This window comes from Strix uralensis, chromosome 10 (assembly GCF_047716275.1).
Source record: "Strix uralensis isolate ZFMK-TIS-50842 chromosome 10, bStrUra1, whole genome shotgun sequence".
Taxonomy (NCBI): Eukaryota; Metazoa; Chordata; class Aves; order Strigiformes; family Strigidae; genus Strix; species Strix uralensis.
This window is the reverse complement of record NC_133981.1, coordinates 17,697,074-17,716,038: the sequence shown is the minus strand read 5'-3', so window position 1 is coordinate 17,716,038 and position 18,965 is coordinate 17,697,074. Positions and strand designations below refer to the sequence as shown.

The window sequence follows — 18,965 nt, the reverse complement described above, 5'->3', positions numbered from 1 at the left end:
CAAAACTCAAACAGCTGGGAGCGAAGTGCTGCGTCTCCCTGAGGCGTCAGAGTTAAATAGCAGCTGGGAGCGCATGTGATCCAGAGAACTTGATACTTGGCCTTGGTGAACATAATCACCCAAATTTAGACGACGGCTTGGCCGGTGCAGGCGGGGAGAGCTCAAGTGACAAGTTATTCGCTTTACAGAGCAGCATTGCATCTGGGGGTGGCTGGAAGATGTCCCAACAGGCTGTGACGTCTTGGGCTTGTGACACACCGCTGCAGGGATGTTGCTCCCGAGGTGGCTGGGGACCAGCATGGCTCCAAACTGGAGGCCCTGGGTTGAAGCTGAGCCCCTGCAGAAGGGAAAGGCAATGGCCCCAAGGTTTTGCTTCGGAGCCAGTGGGGCTTTGGTTGCAGAAGGCTTTTGGGAAGTACTTTAGGGAGCCACCTTCCTCCACATCCCCACTCCCTGAGCACCACGCACCAGCAACCGGTCTTCGACATCCTACCAGGAGGCAACAGCAGGCAGCAGATGTTGAAGGGGCAGCCCGCAGCCAGCGTTGGAGGCTTAACGTGCCCACCTTGAAAGCATCACCAGCACAGAGCTTCTCGTCTGTGTTGGGTTTGTGTGTGTGGCAGGGTTTTGGTAGCAGGGAAAGGGGGCTACAGAGCTGCCCCCTGTGAGAAGCTTCTCAAAGCTCCCCCAGCTCCAAGTCGGACCCACCACTGGCCAAGGCCAAGCCAATTAGAGACAGTGGCTGTGTCTCTGTGATAACGTATTGAAGAAGGGGAATCTGTGAGGAGTTGGAGTTGCGAGGAGGACACCTCTACAAACACTCTACAAACACCTCTCTGCCAGAGCAGAGACCCCCCTCTGCAGCCCGTGGTGAGCGGGCAGGCTGTCCCCCTGCAGCCCATGGGGGTCACCGGGGGAGCAGACGCCGACCTGCAGCCCGGGAGGACCCCACACCAGAGCAGGTGGCTGCGCCTGAAGAAGGCCGGGACTCCGGGGGAAGCCCGTGCTGGTGTAGTTCGGCACTGGGAGGATTGCAACACACAGGAGGGACCCACACCGGAGGAGTTCGTGAAGAGCTGCAGACCGTGGGAAGGACTCATGTCAGAGGAAGTTCATGGAAGACTGTCTCCCACAGGAGGGACCCTACGCTAGAGCAGGGGAAGAATGTGAGGAATCCTCTCCCTGAGGAAGAAGTGGCAGAAACAGCAGGTGATGAACTGACCGCAATCCCCATCCCGTGCCCCCCTGCGCTGCTGGCAGAGAGGAGGGAGAGAAATCAGGAGCAAAGCTGAGACCAGGAAGAAGGAAGGAGTGGGGGGAAGGTGTTTTTAAGATGTGGTTCTCACTCTCCTACTCTGATTGGTAAATTAAATGGTGGTGGTGCTGTTTAAATTAAATTGATGTTCTTTGTCTTCCCCAAACAAGTCTGTCTTCTGCCTGTGACCATAATGGGTGAGTCATCCCTCCCTGTCCTTATCTTGATTCTGGAGCCTTTTGTTGTATTTTCTCCTCCCCATTCCTGAGGGGGAAGGAGTGAGGGGGTGGCTGTGTGGTGCTCAGTTACCCTGTGGCTGTGTGGTGCTCAGTTGCCCTTTGGGCTCAAACTGTGACACGGTCCCACCCAGGACATGCTATGTGCAAAGGCAATGCCCAAGAGATGTGGCCTGGAGGGGCCAAGCCCCACGACAGGGAGTATCTACCAGTGCAGGGAGTGCCCAGCATCTCCTAGCCTGGATCCCCCAGAAAGCCCCTTTGATTACACGCCTGAGCCCCTTCCTAGATGCAGCTGCACAGCCAAGGGGGTCCTGTGAGTTCAAAGTCACAAGCAGCATTACGCTTGTTAGAAATACTAAAGAAACTGGTGTTACAAAGACTAGAGACCCAGGCAGACACCCCTTAGCCCACGCCAGGATCTGTGCTTGGAGTCACTGTCAGCAGCCCAGCCCTCCTGGTGCTTTGTCACACCGCCTGTCCCTTGCTGATCACCGTGCCGGAGCAGCCCGCAGCAGGAAGGAGCCCTGCTTTGGGCTCTGGAGCCTGAGAGCATCCACGGTCAAGCCACTTTGCAAAGAAAGCCACCCCTACATCAGCCGAAAGATGCAGTGGCTGGACAAGCCATCCCCCGGCACCAACAGCCACATCCATTCTGCTTCAGTCCCACTGGCAGTGGGTGCCACCCTTCGGTGCAGCCCCCAGCATCGCCACAGGAGGAGCCTCGATGTTACCCATCACCTGCCCAAGAGACATGGTGGGGCCACCGACTGTCACATGCCAGTGTCCTCTTCCCTGGAGGCTGACCCTGGGCTAGGGCACTGCCCACAGCTCCCCCAGCCCCGAGGGAGAAGGAGCGGGTGGGCGTGGATTTGTCCCCACGCACAAACACCAATGATAATGCAGGCAGAGAGGTGGACAGACATGTCCTGGAGAGCCCCCGGGGAACTCCTGCCTGTCCCCCCCCAAGTGATACATCTGAGATGCATCTGTTCCACCAGCTGGAAGTCTGTCCTGATCAGAGGTCCTGGTGGCTTCCCCTCCCCCCGAGAGAAGAGGCACAGAAAGAGCTCCCAGGCTGGTACCCTGCAAACAGCAGCGCTCCCATACAAACCCAGAGACGCCACCCAGCAGGACCCCGCGGGAACAGGCACAGAGACACCCCAGCAAAGGCACTTTAGTCCTTAATAGCATTTTAGGGGACATACAGAGGTTTGCTGGCGTAATCCCAGCACGAGCAAACCTCTTCGCCCTCCATCAGCATTGAGGCACATGGCTCTTCCAGCTCCCAGCGCAGACTTTCACCCTCTCCCAGCGCCAGCTGGGAGCTCAGCTCGCTCCCTCCGTTCCCACCCAAGGATGCTCTGATATTTTTAGCTCCTTTCACTGCTGAGAGTGACTGTTTCCTTCCGGCAGCATCTGTGGTTATTGCAAACACACGAGGCGGAAGAGGAGGAGAAAAAGACATTTATACACCCAGGAACCCTCACGCAGGAGACAAAAGCTCCTAATAAGCACTATGCATCAGCGATTCCTATTGCACTGCCAAATTAGGAGAGAGTAACATCGGTATTGGATGTTTCTATAGCATCAGCTACAAGGGAGGAAGAGGAAAGCTCTGCAGTGCTATCCCTCTGGCCTGACCCCATCCTTTCCAGAGCCCAAGGGCACACGGAGGCCTGGAAAAATCAGGAAAGTCTGGGCAAATGCAACCTCCCAGCCCACCTGGAAATGCTAAGAGTCCCCAGAAGTACTGAATCAACAGCTGGGATGATTGATAGTTTAGTGATTGACAAGTGACAGCCAAGTGCTGGGACCTGTGTAGGTACAGAATGGTTTAAGGGGATGGGGAAAAGCACAGATGCTGTCGGAGAAGCCAAGCGCACGACGGGAAATACCACAAGGTCTGCCAAGGAGGGAGATGCTTTCCAGAGAAGGCAGCGGCTAACGTTTCAAAAAACACTCAGAGCAGGCTTCCAAGCTTTAATTCTGCTGGAATTAAAAACAAAACAAAACAATTTTCATTTAAATAAAAAAATCACCAGGGTGTCTTCAATGTTCCCTTCTGTCTCTCATGACGAGAGCCAAGAGACGGAGAGGAGGGAGAGGAATAAGCTAGCGAAGGTTTTCAGCACGAGCTCAGCAACTGCTTCGTTACAGCATGATTACAATTTAATTGGCACAGCAGACTTGACGAGATGGCTCACGTGCCTGAAATATTAATACAAAAGTCCACAACCAGCTCTGGAAGAAAGGCAGGGAGGAGACCTTACCCTGTAGATGGAGGTGAGCAGTACCTCTGCCCCAAGGCATCTCCTTGCCAGGAAGACTCCAGGACCCAACTCAAGGGCTGAAAAACCCACGTGTGGGGAAACCACAAAAAGCAGAGCAAGGGAGAAGCGATGGGGCAGAAGAGTGGAAGGGAACCTGCACATCCAACACCCTCGAGACATGGGTTCCTGGAAAATCCTGGAACAAATAATCCAGAAACAAACCCAAGCTGGGCTACAGCCAGTGGGGATCTACTGAGACCAAGTTGCATGAGATCAACCTAGCTTCCTCCCACAGAGCCACAGACCTGTGGGCTTCAGGGGTCTCAGCTCAGCTTTCTAAGTGTCTCCAAGTGTCAGAAGCCAGCTTGGGAAACACGATGGTGGTGAACCTCTACGGCACGGACACAGAACTGCATGGATAACTCACTCTGGGAGGTATCAGAGGGTGGATCAAGCAAGGTCTCCTGGGGACCCGTGGTGGGTCCAGGTTTAGTCCACATTTCCATGAACACTTCTGGCAACTGCAATAGTGCCTCCTGCAGCTGTAAGGCGGGAAGCTAGAGGAGATGCAAGAGCGTGCTGGAGAATTCACCGTTCTCTCAGGAGACTGGAGAAATGGGCTGGGAAAAAAAGACATAGGATGAAACTCAACAGGAAGCAAGTACCATAACTAGAAGGACCAGCAACACCGATGCAGGGTCCAGCAACTCCAGAAAAGAGAGGAGGGTTGCAAGCCAAGATCAGGTTAATCACTTCATGTTGTTGCCAGCAAAGTCATTCATGAGGGCACAAACAAGAGCATGACCATGTTATCTGGTGCTGACAAGGCTGCAGGCACAGCAAAACCAGCACGTCCAGGCTCAGCATCATGCAAGGAGCAAGGCACAGGATGGACAGCATCTATGCCAGAGGACACAGCATGCAGGAGCAACCAAAGAAACCAGGGCTGGTTGGCCCAGAGGAAAGAGGAAAAATGATGAACGACTTGTACTAGTTTTCCAGCCAGAAACATCAGGTCCCATCTTGGCACTTGGGAAACCTCACGATGAGGGTGACCAGACTCTGGGAAGGACACCATGCCTCCATTCCTGCCCCAAAAAGCCTCCAGAAACCTTCCCAGGATGCTGCTGCTTTGAGGCAGGATGAGCTCAGTGGCGTCTTGAGGAACCTTCTGGCCTTTCTACAAGGCAGTCCTGCCATCAGCCCTCCTGGCAGACATGGTGGGCACAAGCACCCATGCCTGTTCAGCCACACTTTCATGCATGACAGCCCAAAAATTGCCTCCAGCCACTGAGTCGTGCAGCACCTCCCTCTCCCATCTGTTCGTAGGCTGCAGATGAGTTGTCCCCTACTCACGAGCCACCTGCATTTAACAGTCTGCTGACAGCATGTCCCAGGTCCCCCAGCACCACAAAAGCTCCCTGCCCAGCAGCACCTGCTACCCATTTGGGACAGAGGGCTGTTGGCACCAGGACACCAGGCTGGGCAGCTTGCAGCGTGGCAGGGCGATGATGGTTTGGCCAGCAGTGGCCTTCAGGTGGCCCTGGCCATGCAGGCAAGCTGCCAGAGGAGAAGAGGAGCTCATGGTGGGAAGGCAGGGCAGTGCCTCCGCCCTCAGCAGCACCGAGCAGGCACAGACCGAAGCCTAAAGACCCCACGCCTCAGGGACCAGCGGGGTGGCCAGATCCTTGCACCTACTGAACGGATGTGCTGTTTGCCACCAGAGCAGGCAGCTGCCCTGCCCTGGGATGAGGCCGTTTGGATCAGGCCCCAGGAGATTTCAGTGCCGGGCTTGAAGCATCACGCTTGCCTGAAAATGCTGCGAGATGGAGCTTGGGGGTACCATCCCACCACAAAAGCCATTCCCAAAGTCAAGCCTTTTTTTGATGTTTACAGCCCCAATTAGCTTATCTGAGCTGAGCCAGGCTGTAACAAGGCTGGAGGGAGACAGAGGCACCACGCAGTGATGGCAGCCGTAGTCACAGCAACGGGTCAGTCTCTCCCCGGGGATGCCAGGGTGCCAGCGGAGCCGCCTGCGCAACCCTCAAGGAAGCACCACGGGGATGGGGATGGAGGCGACAGCCACACTGCCTCCCCTGCACTTTTCCCTCCTCCACCCTCTCAGTCACTTGTTGGGGGAGCAACAGGTTTTTGCTTATTCAACCTTCCCAATCACCCCCCATCCCGATGACAGCGCCCAGCTCCCAGATCAATAATACATGCTCCCTGAAACAGATGCCTCTCTCAATACATCGAGTCACCTTGCCCTCCCGACGGGAAACCCGAGCCTCTGGCCATCAATCTTTCATTCCCTGGACATAATCTTCAAGTCGATGCGACTCCAAGTGGCTGCTTCCCTTTCACTGGCCGGGGCACAGCGTGCCTGGGATGCAACAGCGAAACTCAGCCAAAAATCCAGCCACAAACCTGGGCAAAACTTGTCCAAGCTCCAGGGATGCTTGGCCAGACAGTAGTTGAGGTGCTGATGGATAAAACACCTGCACCACCCACACTTTCCCTGCACAGGCAGCTCTGCCCAGCTCCGGCTGGGGCATCCAGGAAAGGGCACAACTGCAACAGGCACAAAATAGCTGTTGCTGCTGCTGAAATTCATCCTTTTCAGCCTACCCCAGTGTAACTCATCGCGCAGCGCCTGCTCATCCCGCTTGCTGCAGAGAGCTTTTCCGCTGACGGATGTGGCTGGTCAGTTTAAGCGCTAAGAGGATTTTATTTCTTACCATGGAAAAAAAAAAATGTCCTTGCAGGGAATCTTTTCTCAGGGAAAAAGCTAGAGATGTCAGAAGAAAATAGAAAGAAGTGGGGGAAAAATATCTCAGTGAGAGAGGACATAAGCAAAGCTTTTCTCCCAATCTCCTGTGGGACTGGGCTGTATCCTGCAGGATTTCACACGATTCCTGGTCTGTATTACAAATCCTGACACCAGCCAGTTGCTTCTCAACACCGGATTTTCCATGTGTGTGCCCAGGACCCATCTCTTCTCAGCTCTGGCACCTCAGTTCAGTGATTTGGCCCTTCCCTTGCTCCCGGGTATGCAGAGCCCACCCTGCAGGCAGCATCGCTCGGATCCAGCCAGCGACACAGCATCCCAGAGCAAAGTGGTGGTGCCAGCATGCACAGTACTGCTTTGCCTGCAGAAGTTGCTGGTTACTGCACCTCTCCTCTGTCCAGTAAAGCCACCGCTGGGACTACTGGTTTGGGTGTCAGGTGGGACCGGGACCCTGGCAGCAATCCTGAATTTACAGCCTCTCGATGCAGGCTTTCCGATGGATTTTCTCTACCCCGCCACTTTAGGTGCTTAACTTCAAGGGGTTTGACATCTCAGGGTGTTTGTCTGGTCTTCCAGCCACGCTGCCGCTCTGGTCATCCTGATGTGCTGCCCACTGGGACATGGACCATCACCCCAAGCGGGCCTCAACCTCTGAGTTGGGTGCTGGCCCCAGAAAAGAGCTCACAAGTGGGGACTGGCTCCTCAAAGCCATCCTTCCAGCAGCCCAGTGCCCTCTGTCCCCCACGGACCAGCCATCCCTCCTCCTCGGCTGACGGCATAGTGTGACACGTCCCTGCTTAGGGGGTTACCCCTGGCATCCCAGACACAAAGCCACCTCCAAATTCAGAAGGCCAGGCACCTCGGGAGCCAGAACTGCCTCCCAGCACGGCGGGAGGAGAGGGGCTGAGGAAGTGGTGGATACCGAGAGAAGCTCCTTCTTTCTTCTCTGGCTTTCTTCTCATTGAAGAGCCAGGAAGCTGGCTGGTTTCAAAGGAGACCTTTGCAGACCCAGCAGCTCCCAGGTCCCCCCTTTCTGCTCCTTTTTTGCCATCTGACATCATTCCTGTCTGGGTGCATCACGGTTATGCTTCTCCTGAAGCAAATGGCCATTCCTACCAGATACCTTCCCAGTGCAAGATCCAGTCCTGGGTCAAAGTGGAGGCTCAGCCATGGACGGGAGCAAAGGTCCTTATGCTCACATCTTGCCACCTACCCCAGAAAGAGCCAGCACCAAATTATTTTTTTGGTTGAAAAAACAACATGCATTTGATTACTTTCTAGATGAAAAAAAATCCCCTTTAAGAGACTTTTTCTCTCTACCCAGAGGTCACAACAGAGCACCTAGAGGTGACTGGGTGACCTCCAACCAGCATCAGAGCCCTGGTTCAGCATCACCTTCCTAAGGCACAGTGGCCAGGCCAGGCTTTTAAACTCGAACAGCAAATGCTGTCCCCATCTAATGCCACTCAGAGCAGAACAGGGACTGCAAAAATACTTGGCAAACCCTCCTAGCTGTAGTTAAAAAGCAGGTTTCCTGCCCCAAGAAGCCCAAAGCAACCCTCGCCAGCTTCCAACCGCCTCCCCAGCCCGGCAGTCTCCATGGCAGCCCAGTTTTCTCGCCAGCACCTTCAAGGGAGCTGCCACGGATAACTAAAAAAAATAATAATTAGCCTCTTGCCTCTGCGTGAAAGGCTCAGCCCTGATTAAATACCCTGAACCTGTGGCTCTTCACTGCCATTGCTCCCCCTCCTCGAGGACCACCTGCTTCTCCCCAAAAGCCAGGATTACTCTGTAGCATCGCAGTGGGGGGCTGCTCTGGGGGCTCCCCCATCACCACGTCTCCCTGCTCTCACACTGATCTAGCACAGTGTCAACCAAAATCTCTCGCCAGCTTGTCTGCAACCTCCCCTAAGCTAACCAGCGGGTCTGAACGTAACTCCTGCGGGAGCAGATGCCTTCCTGCAAACGGGGAAGAAATGGGAACGAAAAAACACAAAGCAATGCGCGCACACAAAAATAACGAGGCCCCAGAAACCAGGAAGATGCAGAAAATCCCTCCTCCTCGACAAACAACCGACCTCAGCACCTCAGCTGAGGGAATGAAAGTAGAAGCAGGATTGCTGCCCCTCATCTGATATTGAACCTACTCTTGGCCAAGTGAAGGAATTAATTTGATCACTGTGCCAAGGTGGGGAGGACTGAAGTACCCCAAACCCCACCCCAGGGTGGTTCCCTTACAGCCCAGAGTGCCCCAGTTCAGCATCGCAGGTGTTGGAAGGGCAGTTTTACATTCAAAGAGGAAACGGCCGCTTTCTGGAAGAGGGACTGCGCAGCAGGGCACGGAGGAGAGGATCCAGAGAGCTCAGCCACCCAGAGATGTCCAAGATGCTACGAGAGCGAGACCACCCAACACAAGTTATTTTTCAAAACCACGTGGACGTTTTTACATCACCCCCAGCTTGGGGATCTGCTGCCTGGGCAGAGCCGTTGGGTCTATCCCCACCCTGCACCGGCTACAGCTCCTCGGGGGAAGTCCGAGTCCCTTCCCCTTTCCAGCAGAGCGCTGCTGACGGGGCACGCTACGTCCCACGGGCAACAATAACTCTCAGTGACTCTCTGCGCTGGGCCCAGCAGGGGTTGCCAAGCGGTGGGCAACCAAGGTCAGCAAAGGTCAGTGCTCTCAGAGAGCAGCTCATTGGCTTCGCCAAGCCAGCGCATCCCCCCCGGCAGGCGTGGGGGTGCCAGGCAGGACGGCATCAGCGGCAGAGGAGCAGACGGGCATGGCGGCAAGCAACAGGCAGCTGCCTCTTGGGGCACAGGCAGCACAACAGGCCTTGCCTGCACCAAACCCCACAGGAGAGCTCTGCAGAGCAGGGCTGGTGCACCGAGAGTTCAGGTGGGCACTGGGGTCCATCCTATTGATTTCTTTTTAAATTTTTTTTTTTACAGGGGAGGAAACATTTAACTAGACCCTGAACTTCAGTGTCCCACAAGCAACAAATCTGAACCCAAATATTGTCAGCTACTAGTGCTCCCAGGCAGAGCAGGAGAAACATCTAAGCACCATGGCTAACTGCTTCTCAGCTCCAGCTCCTCCAGGAGCATCTGAACGGGAAGGATGCTCTCGACCATGCACTCAAGGAACAAAGATGCTCGTGCCATGATGGAACAGCAGCCATGAATTCAGTACTCTTGCACAAAGGTGCTGGCCGTGAGGAAGGGAGCTGCGAGGCCAATGTCCCAGCTCCCCTCCCGGGGCACACAGCCGTGCTGGATTCGCAGCTGCCCGGCACGGAGCCGGGCTTCAGGGGCGGCTGCTCTCACCTCCCTGCTCGCATATTGATTGGGTTACATAAATTATGCAACACCTCTACTCCCGATTAATATTGTTAATTGAGTTGGCAGGTGGGGGAGCAGGAGGGAAATACCGTGAGGACACACGGTCCCGCACCAAACGCTGCCGTAAACGCAAAAACTGTCGTCTCAGGGTGCGGGCCGGGTCCTGTAGGGAGCGAGCGGAGAAAGCGGGGAGCTTCCCCCCAAACGCAACGGTCAGGCGGGGATTTACGGGGGGTTTCTGCAGTCCCCCCCGGGAGGAGGCGCAGCGCTGGGGGCCGAGCAGCCCCGTGGCGGGGGGGGGGGATGTGGCCGGGGCCGATGCGGGGCTGCGGCGAAGCAGAGCTGTGCGGGTGAAGGTGCTGCCGCAGCAGAAGGCGTCTTTGAGCGGGGTCACGGCGGTTTGTTACCATCAGCCCAGACAAAGGATGCAGGAGAGCCCCTCACCAGCAGCATCCCCGGAGCCAGACCCCCTCCTTCACCTCCTGCAAGCACCCAAATGCGCTGAGCCCGGCTCAGTGCCCCTCCCAGCCTCCCCCCCCCGGCGGCTACTTGCAGGAAAACCCGCCGGCTCCTTCAGGAAGCTTCATCTTCTCGCCCCCATCATCGCTGCGGCGGCGGGGCCGGGGGATGCTGAGGGCGCGTCCCCGTTGGTGCCTCCCGCGGGGGGTGCGGGGGAGCAGCCCAGACCGGGGGGGTGGGCGTCCGGCCCCCGCCCAGCCCGGCAGCAGCAGACACCCCGCGGGAGGGGACCGGCGGCTCGGCGGGCGCCGCTTACCGTGGATGCCGGTCTGGTGAGTCATGGCTCCGCTCGGCTCCGTCCCGCTCCGGCTCCGCCGCGTCCCGGGCAGGAAACGGCTCGGCCGGCAGCACCGCCCGCTTCCGGGGCCGGGAGCACGGCCCCCCCCGCCCCGGGGAGGAGCCACCGCCCCCCCCCGCCCCGGGGAGGTGCCACCGGGGCCGCCCTGCGGCGCCCCCTGGCGGAGGTCGGTAGCGCCGCGCGTGCCCCCGTCGGGCCCCGCCATGTCCGGCGAGTGGCTGCGGCGGTGGCGGCGGGGCGGCCCCGCGGAGCGGCCCGGGGGCACGCAGGGGCCCGGCCCGAGCCCGCCGCCCACCGCCCTCCGCTACCGCCGGCCTAAGTTCCTGCGTGGCGGCGGCGTCGAGGAGAGCCCGCGGGGCGGGCGGGCCGTGCGGGGCACCGGGCCCGAGCGGCCCCTGCCCTGGGGCGCGGGCTACGCCGAGTGAGTGCGGGTCGGCAGCGGGGCCACCCCGGGAAGGGGGCTCCGGGAGACCCGCGGGGGGCGCGGGGTTAGAGGGTCTCCCAGGGTGCTACAGGGGTTTGGCGGGGGTTGGGGGGAAGCCCGGGGGCTGCGGGTGGGGGTTAGGGGGCTCCTGGGGGTGTGGGGGCTGCGGGGGGGGGGGTTAGGCGGTGCCCAGGGGGTGGTCGCACCCCGCTTCTTCCCCCCCCCCCCCCCGCTGCCCCGCGCAGGCACGGAGCTTCAGCCTTCCCCTGGAGAAGGGCGGCTGGAGGCAGGAATCGGTCCCTGCCCGCACCTGCCTGCACGGGGGGAGCCGCTTCCTCCTCCAGGCACAGCAGCAGAGCGGGGTGTGATGTGGCGGCAGGTTTTCCTCGGCCCTTCTTCCCTCCCTGCCCGTGGCTGGCAGCAGCGTGGGACACACCCGCACACTCCCCTGCCTGCATTTAGCTGCCTGCACCCTGCCAGCCGCAGAGCGGGTCACCATTGCTTGTGACAAGTGGCAGGGGCAGCCCTGAGAGCAGAATCAGGTCAGTTCAAGTATCTCGTCTCCTGCTGCAGTGGTGTTTACACCATAATTTTACCGCTGGGATGTCGCCCATCCCCTGCTCTGCGCCCTGGTTGCAGGGAGCTGCTCAGGCAGGGCTCTTCTGCTGCGTTGGGCAGCGGCGGGCAGAAAGCCCTCCCTCGCAGGGGGGAGCAGGGAGGATGCTTGGGGCAGGGGGGGGGAGTTTCTTGGGGCTAACAGCACCAGGTGTCTATCCCCTTGCTCCTAGTAAAACAAAGGGAGGGGGAAGATCACGGGAAATCTCACAATTTCCCATTTTTAAGGGCGGAGGAGATGGATCAGGCAGAACAACTTCAGCCAGGAGCTGTTCCCAAATCCTGGCCAGACCATGTCACGACCCTGTGGTCATGGGATGGTGCAGTATGGAGAGAGAAGCAGTGCCAGGAGAGCTGTGCAAGGAGATCCAGGGACAAACATTAGGAGCGCTGGAAGGAAAAACAATGGTGGTGGTTTTGCAATTCACTGTGTCACCAAGGAAATAGCACAGTGTGGGCTGCTGACAAGGGCTGACTGAGGCCAGGGTGCTCCAAAACCACTCACTGGTCCCTGTATCCGTGGTCAAGCTTTTCTCTGCTGCACGTAAAGGGCTGGTTATTTAGGTCCCCAGCAAAGAGATCCTCGAGTCTGAAAAGGGAGTAGGGAACATGGGGCTGGAAGGAAGGGGCAAGGTGCAGCCGCTGGCCATGGCTGCAGAGCACCCAGCCCAGCTGGCTGGGAGCAGGCGAGGTGCAGCGCGTCCACACGCCTTACCTGGAGCATTTGCACCCCCAGGGTTATCAATGCTGAGAAGTCGGAGTTCAACGAGGACCAGGCAGCCTGCTGTCAGATCTCCATCCGGAGGAGAGAGCCAGGCCTGGAGGAGGATGAGGAATGGCTGATCCTGTGCTCCACGCAGGTATAGCTCCCCTGTGCTCACCCTGGTCTGCACCCAAGGGCCCAGGTACAGGAAACACAGGGTTGCCCCATCAGTCCCACATGCCCATGCGCTGAAACCCTTCCTTGCACACGTTTAGGGCACCCATGTACCTTAGGTCTGGCCAGCAAACACCCAGTTCTGCCTGTATGTGCCATTTCTACTTCTGTGGCCCATGACTTGCAGCACGTGAGGTTGCTCAAGCCCTTTACTTGGTGCCTCACCTTTCCTTTACTGTCCTTGCTCTGCTTTCAAGGGCTGGTGTGTGTTGTCATCACTTGGGGACAGCAACGTGAAGCAGGTATGTGGGATGCTCTCACCTGGGAGCGGCTCTGCCTCACCTCTTGTAAAATGGCCCTATCTCCCCTAAAACACAGAAGAGCAGTGTGTGAGGGTGGGTGGCAGCGAATCCAGGTGCTCAGAGCTCAGGTGACCGGCCTGGCAGAGCAGCACAGGGGCATCATGTGAATTTGAGCTGCTCAGGAGATTATCTGGTGGCAGGGAGGGGTAGCTGGGGTGGAAAAGCCAGGCAAAACACGTACAGTGATGTCCTGGCTGTGAGCCTGCCACCTGTACGACCTCTCCAGCCCATCTTCCCCTTCTTTGCTGTCCCTCTTCCTCGCCGCAGTTTCTGACCGGTTACTACTGGGCACTGTTTGACGGCCACGGTGGCCCAGAAGCTGCCATCATTGCCTCCAACTACTTGCACTACTGCATCAAGCAGAAGCTGGAGGAGGTTGTGGGAGGCATCACAGAGGCCCGTCCCCCCATGCATCTCAGCGGACGCTGCGTTTGCGACAGTGACCCCCAGTTCGTGGAGGAGAAGGACATCCAGGCAGAGGACCTGGTGGTGGGAGCGCTGGAGAACGCCTTCCAGGAATGCGTGAGTACCCCTGAGCAGTCAGTCCGTCCCTCCCCACGGTGGGCAAGGTCTGCAGTTCTGCAGCTCACAGAGCAGGCAGGAATGTTCAGCCAAACCTTCAAGCATGCAGAGATCGCATGGGGTCAGGTCCCCAAGATCTGCCTCAGATCTATTGTACGTCAGCAGTGCTGACCCAGAGCAAAGCGACAGCATCTCTGCTAAGCTGCACCCAGGGGTTACACTTCTTTAGGACTAGGTGGTGGCTACTGCCACACTCGTACAGCACATACGAGTTTGAGATCTCCCCATTGTGCTCCTAAAGCAGTCCTTAGTTGAGTAGCAACAGTTTTGTTGGCTGTACCAAAGCAACATTGTCTTTCGCCTTGCTGGTTTCCTGTGGCCGTCTGCAATCAGTTTTAGTTCTGGATTTCTGCTGGGAGGCATGAGGTAGCAGCAGAAAGCAGCAGCCTGGCTCATATCACTCTCCAAACTTATTTAAACCAACAGGATGAAGTCATCGGCCAGGAGATGGAAGCTACAAACCAGACAGGAGGCTGCACTGCTCTGGCTGCCCTTTATTTCCAGGGAAAGCTGTATGTGGCTAATGCTGGGGACAGCAGGTGAGCCATAATAAAAGGGGGATGAGAGCTGGGAGATAAGCAAGACTTCCTGCATCTTATTTAATCCTGCAGAAGCTAAATGTGCAATCCAGCCATTTCCCTCCTGCCTGCCACAGGGCCTGATGGAAGGACGGGTGCTCTCATGCCTCCAGGAAGGGTTTTGGGATTTCAAGAGACTAACGCTGCCCAGCCACAGGGCAGCACTAGGGTGGTAGTGCAGCAGTAAGCTCAGCCTGGCAGGTGTTTAAAAGTGGAAAGTGATTTCAAGACCTTCCTCATCTGGCCTTGGCCCACCATTCCTCCAGCAGTGAATTCTACCATTGTCAAACCAGACAAGCTCAGTTCTCTGCTGCAACAGTGAAATTGCAATGGAGTTATTTAAAATACACTGGCATTTTTAAAGGTTTCTGGGTGCAGAGCTATGCTCTGGCATTGTTCTGCCGCTGGTTACCCCCTGGCCCGCACCTAGCTGACCCTGGGGCTAGCCTCAGTAAGAGGAGGGCTGCAGTGACAGACACATCTCAGCACTTTGCCTCTTCCCCCTCACAGGGCGATTCTTGTTCTGAAGGATGATGTTGTGCCCATGAGCTGCGAGTTCACACCTGAGACAGAGAGGCAGCGAATCCAGCACTTGGTGAGTGACTCCTGCATATCAGACAATCCAGCTGTGAGCATCCTTCTGGGTCACAGAGGGCTGGTGGCAAGAGGACCACCAGCTTTCCTCAAAGGCCACTGTGGGGCCAGAATGCCATCTGGCACTAGCCAAGGAGGGCTGGGGGCAAGATTCAATCAACAGCCTTTAGTATGGGAGATGCTTACATCCTCCTTAGGATGTGCTTTCCCAGTTCTGTTCACCATTGTTCTGCTGAGTGCCAGTCCTGAGGCAGAAGCCGTTCTGGTGCCCTGCTCCACTGAAGCAGAACCTGTCCATCCTCATGCTTTCATTCTCGCCTCCAGGCTTTTCTTTTCCCAAAGCTCCTGGATGGCGAGTTCACACGCTTTGAGTTTCCACGGAGGTTGAAGGGAGATGACGTGGGCCAGAAAGTCCTGTACCGGGATTACTTCATGGAGGGCTGGTGAGTCCTTTCTGCCTGAGGATAAGGCTATGGCACACGACAGCTTTACTGGCTCACAGCAATGGGGAGGCGCAGGGAGAAGGGGCATGCCCCACTGGCGAGAGCAGTGGGCTTGGCAGTGCAAAGCTGTGCCAGATAAAGTGAAGGATGATGCTGTGAGCAGCCTCCCCTGTGATGGAGGGACTGGGGCTCTGGCAGGGCAGTTAGGAAACAGCTGAGATGGTCCTTCGGGGATCCGGTGAGGTGGGGCTGGTGCAGAGAGTCCCAGCGTGGTGCAAGTACAAGCTGGGGAGGAATAGGATAGGGAAAACCACCTGGGCATTCAGCAAGGGGTCATCTTCACTGCATCTGCTTCAACAAGTCACCTTGCCCTTTCCTCAGTCAGCTGCCTGTGCGTGGGGGCACCACAAGGGTCGAATCTCAGTCAAAATGCTTTGACTTGGTTGTACTGTCAAGTCAGACAAATCCCAAATCGATGGTGAATTCTCTGTTCTAGGGGATACAAGACAGTGGAGAAAGCCGACCTCAAGTATCCTCTTGTCCATGGTCACGGGAAGCAGGTAGCTTAATGCTTTACACACTGGGAAGGCAGAAGCAAGTCTGCTGGGGGTCCTCAGCATCCCTGTCACTCAGTCACGCTCCAGGGCACTACGGCAGACTGGGGCTGCAGCACACCCAATGCTCTGGGGCGCTCCAGCATGGCGCAGTCCCGCAGCTCCCTTTGCTAGCACCGTGTTGCCTGCTTAGTGTAAACCAGAGCCCTCCGGAGCAGAGGTTGTACCCTCCTCCAGAGTACCTGCTAGCGGAGCAGGCAGCATCCCTGAGCCAGCCTGCCCTTTCCTCATCCCCCCTTGTGCACAAGAACTCATTTCAAACGAAAACTTATTTCATCAGATCCCACTTTGGACTGTCTCCTCCCGCTCTAGCACCTTTCCCACAAACCCTCTTCCTCGAGGAGAGGCTGAGAAAAGGAGCCTGGGGAGGGAAGGAGGAAGCAGGGAGAAGCAATGACTGTACACATCCAGTGTCTGCCTGCTGGAGTCAGGCAGAAAGCCCCTTCACCTCCCACAGCACTACAACCTGCATGGCACGCTGTGTGAGCCTGCACAGGCAGGACGCAGGAACACCCACAAAACCACGATGAAATGCAAAGAGTAAATTTATTCTCGTTACCTCACGGCCTGGGGGATCTCTGCAGCAGCACCTGGCCATAGGCACACAAGCAGGGACACAGGCACCACAGAGCTCGGTCCTTGCTAGCCAAAAAGAAAAGAGAAAGATCTCGAACCTGCTGCTTTCTCCTGTGTATCAGATTTTTGCAGGTGTAGTTTTCCACTGTGCTTTGATCTTTCCCACAGCAGGGCAGGAATCTCAAACATGTTTGGTAAGGTGCCTCTGAGTCTATCACAGGCCTATGTTATCTAAGCAGACATTCTACCTATCAAGCACACAAAACTAAACAACACTTAGTGTGATATATGTGCTTTGCAATACTTGTGCGTGTTTACAATCCTCCTCACCAATCTTCTGTTGTATTCCCACACACTCCCTCTGCAAGGAGACAGTGCAGAACCTCCTTTGCCAGGAGAAGGGACCTCTTCCTCCCCAACCCACCCAGTTTTCTTCCTCACCACTCCAATCAAGAGCAGATGCCACCATGGGCTTCCTGAGGTCTGTAGCATTACCCAGAGCACAGGTACTAACTCCAGAGCACACCGTGGGCCACCAGGAGCCGTCCACGGGCAGGCTGTCTCCACACTCACATCAGGCCATCACTTCTGATCATTCCTCCATCTCTGAAGTCGCCAGGGGCTGTTCTGGCTGATGCTTGGAGAAGGGTCCTAAAGGCAACACATAGATCAGTCAGGACAGGCCACACATCAGCCTTTAACGGTGCCACATTCTTGTGTTTCAATACTGTTTTGCTTTGTTTGGGGCCAGGCTCGCTTGCTGGGGACTCTGGCTGTCTCTCGAGGTCTGGGGGATCACCAACTCAAAGTCATCGACACCAACATTGAAGTCAAACCTTTCCTCTCCTGCATTCCCAAGGTCAGTCACAGCACATGGGAATTGCAGAATGGAATTAAACATGCTGCTCCTCCTTTGTAGCACCCACCTCTTACAGACCTGACAGGTCTTAGCCTTGTCCTTTTTCCATCCCCCATCTCTCCACATGCTGCTGAGACAATCCCCAGGACAGGAATCTAGAAGCATAGCAGCAAGGGGACATAAAGGAGTCAAAGCACCCTGGTCCCACTTTGACATCTCTCAGGCGAAGAGTTATCTCCCTGACCCCTCCGGTACACTGCAGGAATTGTCAGCGATTTACTCTTGTGCTTTCCAGGTGAATGTACTTGACTTTGCTCAGCACGACATTAAGGAAGACGATGTCCTCATCATGGCAACTGATGGCCTTTGGGACGTTCTGTGTAACAAAGAGGTGGCCCATGTGGTCAGGAGCTTCCTTGCAGAAAACAGGACAGATCCTCACAGGTAATACCAGCTTTGCTGGTGTTTTCCTTTCCAAAGAACCTGGTCAGACCAAAAGCAGACAGGTGCTTCTAGGTCAGCTCTGGCATGACCCTTCCTTTGATTTAGGGAAACTGCCTCCTGATCTTTCCCCATCCTGAAGGAACAATGATAAAGCTGGTGTCTTTAAAAAAAACCCCTACTATTTTGACAACATAAAGCCACATCTTGATGTTGTTAAGGGAATAGTGCCATGTTAACCCAAACCTTGCATTTTTTCCACCCAGATTTTCAGAACTGGCCAAGTGCTTGGTATGCAGAGCCAGGGGAAAGAAGAGAGGCCACCAGTGGATGTTGGATGACAGCTGCGAGGCATCCTACGATGACATCTCTGTATTTGTCATCCCACTGCACAAGAGGGATGAGGACTGACTGTTAGCAATGACACACAGGATCTCTGTGCCCCCTCCTGTGGTGTTATTCAGCACCAAGCCGAGACTGAGGGATTTCTGCTGTGCGTGTACACTCTCTTCCAGCAAAACCTGAAAATGCACAGCCAGTACTTACGGAGAAGATCAACAAGAACATTAGCTGCTTAAGAACATGCAAGAGAGGAACAGCGGGCAACAAATCACTCCTCTTACTCTTTGCTCATTGTTGGGCCAAGGATGAATTGCAAAGGGGGCCATGCAAGCTGAAGGATACTATTTCCAAGATCTTTGCAGTACAGCGAGACTCAAATTCATGTTTCTAGTGACCCTTCCCCCTTTTTAATATTGAAGAATGAGGATCAGTTGAGATCCAGCCAGTCTCAAGAGCTGGTTTTTAATCAGACTTGAACCAAGTTGTGTAAAACCAGATGCATAAGCGAAAGAGTCCCTCGTATCCGTTTGCTGAAACGCGAGATGTACTGAAAACCCGGGAGTTGCTGCTGCGACAGCGTTCAGCACGGCTGTGCCTGTGGAACGCAGATGCTGAAGCAGTAGCCCAGACCTCTTCAGAAAGTTGCCATTTGTAGGCAGCGCCACCTCAACACACAGAAGCTACTCATCAGTGTACAGCAGCCTCCTGTGTAAAGATACATGCCTTACTGTTATTTAAGAGCATTTAAGCGTATCAGTATGTAATACAACATACAGATTTCTAACAAATCTTAGTCCACACCACTTGCCAACACTTTTTCTATTCATTCAGGTCATTTCTGACAGCAAAGCTGGTTTTGTAGCAGTAGCACTGACAAGAACTGAAGTGTTTAAGTACATCAGCCCATTTAGTAGAAGAGCTCCAAGTAAAATAAACCCAGTTTGTTCAAA

The 18,965-nt window shown here is 55.8% G+C and overlaps 2 protein-coding genes across 5 annotated transcripts in view; one reads left to right on the top strand and one right to left on the bottom strand.

Moving 5' to 3' along the window:
* The window catches only part of TWF2 (twinfilin actin binding protein 2), a 26,047-nt gene extending 15,262 nt beyond the window's left edge, over nucleotides 1–10,785 (bottom strand). Inside the window, exons 1-2 of one of the 3 annotated variants that reach the window (XM_074879454.1) lie at nucleotides 10,667–10,756; nucleotides 4,192–4,384 (exon numbers count right to left, since the gene is read on the bottom strand). In XM_074879454.1, coding sequence (XP_074735555.1) covers nucleotides 4,192–4,270 — 79 coding nt within the window. In that variant the 5' untranslated portion in view covers nucleotides 4,271–4,384; nucleotides 10,667–10,756. Of the gene's footprint in view, nucleotides 1–3,933; nucleotides 4,137–4,191; nucleotides 4,385–10,666 lie in introns of those variants that run through there. The other 2 variants (XM_074879455.1, XM_074879456.1) reach the window with 2 other exon arrangements.
* PPM1M (protein phosphatase, Mg2+/Mn2+ dependent 1M) lies at nucleotides 10,673–18,965 on the top strand. 2 transcript variants are annotated; one of them, XM_074879453.1, is made up of 11 exons: nucleotides 10,900–11,129; nucleotides 12,484–12,607; nucleotides 12,882–12,926; nucleotides 13,254–13,508; nucleotides 13,995–14,107; nucleotides 14,657–14,741; nucleotides 15,065–15,183; nucleotides 15,680–15,743; nucleotides 17,125–17,232; nucleotides 17,528–17,676; nucleotides 17,940–18,965. In XM_074879453.1, the coding sequence occupies exons 1-11, from the start codon at nucleotides 10,912–10,914 to the stop codon at nucleotides 18,082–18,084; spliced, it is 1,425 nt and encodes a 474-aa protein (XP_074735554.1). In that variant the 5' UTR covers nucleotides 10,900–10,911; the 3' UTR covers nucleotides 18,085–18,965. The 2 variants fall into 2 exon arrangements, with proteins under 2 accessions (XP_074735553.1, XP_074735554.1); XM_074879452.1 differs by lacking the exon at nucleotides 12,882–12,926 and having other exon boundaries at nucleotides 10,673–11,129.